General features: G+C 41.7%; 1 protein-coding gene across 7 annotated transcripts in view; it reads right to left on the bottom strand.

Annotated features, from left to right (window-relative positions):
* The window catches only part of LOC126992305 (uncharacterized), a 77,084-nt gene that overhangs the window by 3,008 nt on the left and 64,707 nt on the right, over positions 1 to 9,369 (bottom strand). For 4 of the 7 annotated variants that reach the window (XM_050850966.1, XM_050850968.1, XM_050850970.1 and 1 more), the window contains exon 10: positions 106 to 177. The exons of 1 other annotated variant lie outside the window; for it this stretch is intronic. In XM_050850966.1, coding sequence (XP_050706923.1) covers positions 106 to 177 — 72 coding nt within the window. Of the gene's footprint in view, positions 1 to 105; positions 178 to 8,647; positions 8,742 to 9,369 lie in introns of all 7 variants that reach the window. 2 more of the 7 variants (XM_050850971.1, XM_050850967.1) reach the window with 1 other exon arrangement.

The raw sequence follows: 9,369 nt of genomic DNA, 5'->3' as shown, positions 1-9,369 counted from the left end.
TCTCTCTCTCTCTCCTTCCTTCAGAGAAATACCAGAAGCAATAATTACAGAGAAGAAAATGAAAAAGTCAACAAGGATATATTGATAAATGGAAGTAACACTCACCAAGGAATTCCTGTGTCCTCCTCTTCCTCTTCCTCTTCCTCCTCCTCCTCCTCTTTCTTCTTCTTCTTCTCCCTGTAATATAAATAAGGAGGTATTAATCTGTATAAAACTTAAGATACATTTTCATATAAAAAACAAATTCTTTTCAACTTTCAACCCTTCCTTCCTTCCTTCCTTTCCTCTAGGTTCAAGGTACAGAGGAAGGGTCACACTACCACCAGGGTCATAAAACTACCCCTGGAAATGTCTCCCACAACTCATAGGAAAGCCTTGGCAAATGTGTTTCTTAGGTTTAACCCCTTGACTGCGTATTTCCTACAGTCAGACCTCACCAAGCTACAGGAATGGAACAAAAAGTGGCTGCTACAATTCAGTGAAGAAAAATGTAGTCCTGCACCTTGGGAGGGGAAATCCAGCACACCAATAACACATGGGAAACACTCTACTATCCACCACAGAGGCAGAGAAAGACCTGGGAGTATATGTTACCAGGCTACCAGTGAAGGGATATCCAGCACACCAATACCACATGGGAAACATTCCACTATCCACCACAGAGGCAGAGAAAGACCTGGGAGTGTATGTTACCAGGCTACCAGTGAAGGGATATCCAGCACACCAATACCACATGGGAAACATTCCACTATCCACCACAGAGGCAGAGAAAGACCTGGGAGTATATGTTACCAGGCTACCAGTGAAGGGATACCCAGCACACCAATACCACATGAGAAACACTCCACTATCCACCACAGAGGCAGAGAAAGACCTGGGAGTATATGTTACCAGGATACCCGTGAAAGCCAAATCCGAGCCAATCGCAGCGGACAGGTTAGAGTACAGCAGAAGGGTCACACTTCCAACAGTCATAAAACTACCCCTGGAAATGCCCCAAACTCTTAGGAAAGCCTTGTCAAATGTGTGTTTCTTAGGTTCATGGTATAAAGGAAGGGTCACACTACCAAAAGTCATAAAACTACCCCTGGAAATGCCCCAAACTCTTAGGAAAGCCTTGTCAAATGTGTGTTTCTTAGGTTCATGGTACAATGGAAGGGTCACACTACCACCAGGGTCAAAAAACTATCCCTGGAAATGCCCAAAACTCCTGGGAAAGCCTTGTCAAATGTGTTCTATAGAGGTTCATGGTACAGAGGAAGGGTCACATTACCAACAGTCATAAAACTACCCCTTTAAATGCCTCCCACAACTCACAGGAAAGCCTTGGCAAATGTGTGTTTTTTAGGTTCAAGGTACAGAGGAATGGTCAGACTACTGCCAGGGTCAAAAAACTATCCCTGGAAAGGCCCAAAACTTCTCCAAAAGCCTTGTCAAATTGTTGTATAGAAGTTCATGGTATAGAAGAAGGGTCACACTACCACCAGGGTAAAAAAAACTATCCCTGGAAATGCCCAAAACTCCTACAAAAGCCTTGTCAAATGTGTTCTATAGAGGTTCCTGGTACAGAAGAAGGGTCACACTACCAACAGAGCCGTCAAGCTACCCCTGGAAATGCCTCCCACAACTCACAGGAAAGCCTTGGCAAATGTGTGTTTTTTAAGTTCAAGGTACAGAGGAAGGGTCAGATTGCCACCAGGGTCAAAAAACTATCCCTGGAAATGCGCAAAACTTCTCCAAAAGCCTTGTCAAATGTGTTCTATAGAGGTTCCTGATACAGAAGAAGGGTCACACTAACACCAGGGTAAAAAAACTATCCCTGGAAATGCCCAAAACTGCTCCAAAAGCCTTGTCAAATGTGTTCTATAGAGGTTCCTGATACAGAAGAAGGGTCACACTAACACCAGGGTCAGAAAACTACCCCTGGAAACGCCTCCTACAACTCCTGGGAAAGCCTTCGCATATTTGTGTTTGGGTGCTGAGATGGCCCAGGAGTCTGTCCACACACTGTCCTTCCCTCAGTTTCCGGCACAGCTTTACGCACTTCCCTTAGCCGAGAACTGAGAGCTCCTTCCTTACACACACTGAAGGGGTGTTTTTCCTCTACCTATGTGCACTAGCCACATCATCACATCAGTAATAGTCCATGGCCTGGGGGGTTCCCGTTTGCATGATGAGATGTACTACCCTAAGTTACTCTGTTGTGTTTTATAGCAGCGGGCACCTTGAATTATCAGAAAAATCAGGGTAGTACACTTTCTGAAACCTGCCAGCAAGTGAAATATTTAGGCTCAATTTCACTACAGTATGTCGGGTGAAAATTTTGACCCGTAAATTCGAGGTAGTTGAACGTAAAATGCCCATATCTCCATGAAAATTTACCTTAGAGATCATTTACCACTCAAAATGTTCCTTTTAATGAGCTCTTTCCAATGCTATATATGATTTTTACCTTCAATGTAATATTAAATCATAAATTACCAAACTCTTACCAGAAATAGAGAAAACATAATAATTTACATTACAAAGAAAAAACTGTCACACAATATTAAAGAAAACAGTTTATATTGAATACACTCAACACAGCAGCACTGTACCACTAATAAAATTATAGGCAGTTTATGACATGCCATACATGCTTTCGGTAACTTTTGATAGAAACTTTATTGTCAAAATGCCACTCTATGGCCACTACTATCAAGGTGGCTCTTTTTCATTGTATCCAGATTGATGATTATTTACTTTAGAAAAGTTACCCAGCAAATAAAATATTAGAAAGTTTCTGGATTGTACGATTTCCTTATACTGTATAATAAAAAGTACCATGAGAGGGCAAATCAACAAAAATGTAATAATTAAATTAAACTAATTCCAAGATTCATGATGACCATTTTAACAAAACTAATCCATTTAACGTCTCAGCAGTAGGGATGCCAGAGAACTTTTAAGTAATTCATCACACACGTAAGTTACAGGGCATACATTACTTCCTCCATTGTATGTCTAAAATGACCTTTTATAAAAACTTAGTTTACATTCTTTGATGCCAAAAGATCATTAAAAAATAAGTGAGTAATTAATGATTTAAATACAAGTGGTGTAGGGGCAGCATCCTGTTTGTACACATTGCAGGCGGCAGCCTTTTGTTCGCTGCAAGATGAGCGTGCTCAGAGCATAAAACAATGTGGATGGGGTCTCAGTCAGCATTGTACACTCACAGAGGTGGCACTCAAGCCCTCCTGAACACTTACGCCTGTGCTGTAGTGTGTGTTCTTGGTGTTTTGAGCAGTACAGTGTGCGTTCATTTTGGGGTTTGTGAGCCAGCTTGCCAGATTGTCGTACTCAGAGGACCCTATTTACTGGTTTCTGACGCTTAACTATGGCCAAGAAACAGCAGGAATTAATTATTTTAGTGAGAACTGTAAATTAATGTAGTTACTTGGGTCCAGATGTTTTTGGGGTTGAAAATTGGTAAATATGAGAAGGCGTGTACGACAATCTGGCTTCATTGTTTGTGAGCAAAATAACACTACAAATTATGCTGGTAAACCGTGGTGTGACTATTTGCTATTGTTATATGTTGTTATTTATTACTGAGCCCGACGAGTGTTTCCTGCGCAGAGGCCACTACCATAAATTATCCGTGCAATCTGACGCAGCAGGTTGCCAGCGCCCGGTAACACACACCTTAAGAATCGCTGTGCCCAAACTGTCCTTTCTATGTCTATTCCATTCTATTTTTTGTTTATTTCAGTAGCAGGTATTGTGTGTTTAGTGTTATACTATAAGATCCATGACTCAGCTCACTTGGATCATTTAGGACTGATGGAAGACTTGTAAATAGGGCCATTTTCTTTATACCTAACTCAAACTTACCTAACCCAACCTTCATATACATCTATTTTTATTTATGTGTTTAGTGTTATATTATAAAACAAAGATCCATGACTCAGCTCACTTGGATCATTTAGGACTGATGGAAGACTTGGGGCATTTTCTTTATACCTAACTCAACCTTACCTAACCCAACCTTCACATACATCTATTTTTGTTTATGTGTTTAGTGTTATATTATAAAACCTAGATCCATGACTCAGTTCACTTGGATCATTTAGGACTGATGGAAGACTTGGAGCATTTTCTTTACACCTAACTCAACCTTACCTCTAGTCTTCCAAATATGTCGAGGCCGGTCTGGCGTAGGCTCCCGCGGGTCCTTTCCTCCCCTCTGCTCTGCCACACAGTCCCAACACCTATCTCTTCCTCTCATATGTAAGCTGTAGGTAACAAATGAGAGGAAAAAATAGGTGTTGGGAGTGTGTAACAGCTGAGGGAGAATGGACCAGCAGAGCCTACGCAGAACAACTCCTAATTTGATTTCACTGTAACCCAACCTTCACATACATCTTTTTGGGGTTCAATTTTTCTCTCTCTCTCTCTCTCTCTCTCTCTCTCTCTCTCTCTCTCTCTCTCTCTCTCTCTCTCTCTCTCTCTATCTCTATATATATATATATATATATATATATATATATATATATATATATATATTCATTATACCTAACAACCTTAGCTTCCCTTACCTAGCCTTCATATATACAAAAAGCACGGCTACTACTGTGTGACTATGTGGGCGACAAATGAGCTTGTGTAGTAGGAGTTTGTGTAGTAGGAATACATATTCTTATGGGAAAAGTTATATATGGGCAGCAATGCCTTACAGTTTTTGTATCGCTGCCTCCCTCGCCAAGCTAGCAGGACATCAAGAAGGCACACATACAGTAAACCCTCCATATAACAAACTAACTTGGGGGAAAGCTTAGTCCGCTAACGCCAAAAGTCCATTATAAGCAGCGAAAAAAAAATATATATATACATTACCGACGAACCTAATAAACATCGGTACAGGTAACTCTCGATTTACGCGAGTATTGCGTTCTTGGAGAGGTCGCGTAAATCAAAAACAATGTAAATCAAACAAGAGGTAGGTTTATGTCGAAAAATAAATACCGTATTTTTCAGCGTATAGCGCACACCTTTTCCTCGAAAAAATGCCTGAAAGTTTAGCCCTGCGCCTTGTATGCCGAATGTACAAATTTTTAATGATTTTTTTCTTCTTTGGGGTGTTTTTAAGGGTCTGTTTTTTTGTCTTATCCAATAACGGCAAACTTTCCTTTATCATTGTATATAATCCTTCATAGTCCGTAGCTGTCTTATAATATGTTACCATAGAATACAGGCCGATCTAATAACTACTATACAAAATTGAAATCGATGGAGGATTGCCCATGCCTTGCTGTTATTCCGTTTTTCCGTCGGGCGCCATTTGTATGATCTTGATCTTGATGTCACAGGTGGCTTGATTGTATGACTAAGGAGCAGTACAAGCTACATAAAAAATCATATTGGAAAAAAATATCCATGTGTTCATTATTAGTTATTAATATTAGTGAGAATAATGGGGTAAATATGATATCAGAAACTGTACATCATGAGTCTTGTACGAGGAGATATTTCGCGCAATACAGCAGGCCGCCATTTGCATTGTTTACAATCACACAACCACCCATACAACCAACAGCTGCATGGCGCGTGTCACCAGAAACGTGAATTGTGTCTTGCCTAGTTCTCTGTCATAACCTACCAGTGATGGTGGGAATAATATGCTTATTCACTTCATTCAGTGGAGAGAGAGAGAGAGAGAGAGAGAGAATATCCATATCACCGAGATATCCACTCAGGCACTCAGTCTCAGCCTCACTCGTGTGAGGAAGAAATGAGGGACACCATGAGTGGCTAGCTAGTATTGGTACCGGTACCGAGCAGTCTGGTACCGGTACTGTACCATATAGCTAGTACCGTTAGTACCGGTAACTGCCCACCCCTATTGTTGAGTAGCGTGGCAGCGTGGGTACTGTATTGTTGTTCAAGTGGCGCGCGAGAAGAACTGAGCTATGCTGTGTGGCCGCAGCGCTATGAGAGTCCAGTTGCGTGAGACATCTGGTGGCCACTCCATAAAATATCGCGTATAAGTGGAAAAAACGTGTAAATAAATTATTATTTTATTTTTTTTTGGATTTTGGACCCCGCGTTATTTCAAAAACGCGTAAACCAAACTCGCGTAAATCAAGAGTTACCCGTATACAGTTTTTTTTTTATTGAGTATGTTGTGTGCACATTATCTACATAGCAGCTCAGCACAGCTGGCGATGGACTTCAGGGCACCGAGGCTGCCTGTTGTATACCCACAGCAGCCCGCAGCTGCATTGCAAAATAACTCATAGTTCAACTTTCCCACTGTTTCTACATTTCACTCAGCGCTCACAAAGATCACAAGTGGACAAACTAGAACAACACCAGGCAAAGTAATGTTTTCCTGCCGTGTATTCCCCCTGCGTGGTGGACACCAGAGCCACTTATTTCTGCCAGGAGTGTTTCTCACAACACTGGACGGCAGATTGGACCACGCACGCCGCCCCGTCCCTCGCTGCATATTTCTGCACCCCACGCTGCTGAGTGCCCAATAAATTTACAGTAACCAAGCATAACCTAACTTAACCTACCTAGCTGGGGGCCATCTCCCCTCGACCCCCTAAGCTGTGTCAGTACTGACACTCATGAACACTTGGCTATTTTCCATTACATTAACGTCCTGGATTGATGCATAAAACTATTCTGGGTCGGTCCCCGTGGATTTCTGACCCTCAGGGTTGATACGCTAACTGGGTAAACTAACACAGGTAAAAGGTGTGCCAGTGCATTGCCTTCCACACATTGTTGTCAGCACTTGTTGCTGTCCATTGCTCATTTGTTTTCACTGACTGACTGACTGGCGGTGAATCAGTGGCGGCCACTTGGAAACAGACAACAGGGCACGCCACACTGCCCTTCCAAGCGTTACTTTACACCGTCATGGCTTGTTTCTGTCTTTGTGTCTCATTTTGTTTTGTTGGCCTGGCTGCTGGAGTGTTGGTTTGGGTGAGACACTTCCTTCACTCCTTACACACTGTGGGGGAAACTAGGCACTTTGTGGCTTAAAATTTTAGGGCCTCACACAGTACTTTGTGCAGTGTGAAGACGCGTACTAGACATGACTCATGTAGAGATTTATATATATATATATATATATATATATATATATATATATATATATATATATATATATATATATATATATATATATATATATATATATATATATATATATATATGTATATATATACAAATATATACATATATGTAGTGCAGCAACTATGCCTGATGAACAAGCCTCCCATAACCACTTAGCTAGAGAGGCACCTCTTTGGCCGACTCAGTAAAGAGTGGCTCTCCCGTCAAGATGGTCGCAGGTTCAATCCCAGGCAGCCGGCGAATACCCTGATCTTGATTAATTTCTTGTGTGTTTCGATACACGCAGAGGACGTGTTGGGAAATAGGGGAAATAGAAATGAAGCTCCCGGGGCATGACATAATTATACCTAAGTTAACCCTTAAAGGAAGGCTGAGGGTAATTCCTGCTCAGGTGGACAAAGGCAGAAAGGCAGGGTGCGGGAATTACCGTCATTTGATTTCCTGCAAAAATTTGTACTACTTCCCAACATGATATCTCTGGCAAGCAGCAACTGAGTTACTTGTAGTTACTTTCACCATGTAAATAAAAGATTGGCAAGCACTATGAACTATTGTGTTTTGGGCTCCAATTGCCACACAGGGCACCGACGAAGAACACCTTTTTAGACAATTTTATCACTGGGCATACGAGCACAAACTCCCCCTCCAGGCCGTCCTTCAGGGGTGAACCTTACCTAATCTTATATATACCTATCTATCTATCTGTATATACATGTGTTTGAGTTTACAGGCAAAACATCTTTCAGACAGACATAATTCATCCCCCCAGACGCATGCCTATGGGTACAGAATGGGTAAAACGATATCATTTTAACCTCATGAACCTTGGGGTACAGTGGGCAGGCCAGGATCATTGAGGGCAAAAAGTTGAATGTTTCTCTGGGGTGATACTGGCGGCGTCCCTTGGGGAAGAGTGACACCTGACGTACATTGGACAGGTTTGCGTACATTGGCGGCACATTGGGGTGTCATACGTGCGCCTAACATCACCACATCATGGGAAATGGATGTAAGAAGAGGTGTGGCTTGGAGAGGAACCAAGCCTTCAGGTGTCTGCCCCGAACACTTCAGGTACAGGGAGGGATCCTTGACTTACGACGGAGTTCCAGATTTTGTGTGAAAGTTGAAACACATTAATTAAGGAGACGTCACCGTTTTATGAGCACACATCACTCCCTCCTATAAGGTTACACACGCCCCAAGACTCCTGACCTTTGACCTAGGATAGCGGCGGCCCGACCGAGGAGGAGAAAATAAAACAGTACTGTACAGCACCTAATTGCCTATATGCTTAACAAAATTAAGAAGGAACTGTTGTCAGACCAACTCCAAGTGCCATAAGTGCCTACATCACTCACCATTAATAATCATACTTATAAGCATCTATCCATCATACTTAACCAGCAAGGAAGGAAGGAAGGAAGGAAGGAAGGAAGGAAGGAGGAAGCAGGGAAGGAAGGAGGGAAGGAAGGAAGGAAGGAGGGAAGGAAAGAAGGAAAACAAAATATTTAACACTCACCATTGGTTTGATGTCTGCCATATTACAAATCCTTCCTCTTCTTCTTCCTCCTCTTCTCTCTCTGTGTGTCCTCTTCTTCTTCTTCTTCTTCTTCCTGTGTAAACAATAGAGATAGCAATAAATTCATGAAAAGAAAAAAAATAGCAAAAAGGAGAAAAAAATTATATTGAAAGAAGAAAAATAAGATAAACACCTTTATGGATTTATTTTATATATGTATTTTTGTGTGTGTTTGTTGGGAAGCACAAGCTGGGAAGCACAAGCGACACAAGAAGGATTTTGATTTTAATTCAGTTTATTTTACTCTTTTATTTCTGAGAGAGAGAGAGAGAGAGAGAGAGAGAGAGAGAGAGAGAGAGAAGAGAGAGAGAGAAAGAGAGAGAGAGAGTGGTAGTAGGCAAAGATATACTGGCCAGGCTTTTGAAGGAGTGTTTTGTGATGGTGGTGATACATGGCTTCTGCACACCTTCATCTGAAGAAACACCCATGGAAACAAACCTAGTCAGTGTGGCTTTGGAAAATAGTCATAATGGGAGATGACAAGTCTCTTATAGAATTTGCTAGGCTTTTCACGTAGTATTTTTGTGATGATACATGGCTTTTGCACCTTCAATGGAAAAGTCACCCATGGAAACAAACCTAGTCAGTCTTCCCTGTGGCCTTGGGAAATGGTTGTAGTAATGGGAGACACACACATTTAAGAAGACAGAGGTACAGAGTGA

The sequence above is a fragment of the Eriocheir sinensis genome, unplaced genomic scaffold, assembly GCF_024679095.1.
Source record: "Eriocheir sinensis breed Jianghai 21 unplaced genomic scaffold, ASM2467909v1 Scaffold436, whole genome shotgun sequence".
In the NCBI taxonomy this organism is placed as follows: Eukaryota; Metazoa; Arthropoda; class Malacostraca; order Decapoda; family Varunidae; genus Eriocheir; species Eriocheir sinensis.
This window is presented reverse-complemented; position numbering and strand designations above follow the sequence as displayed.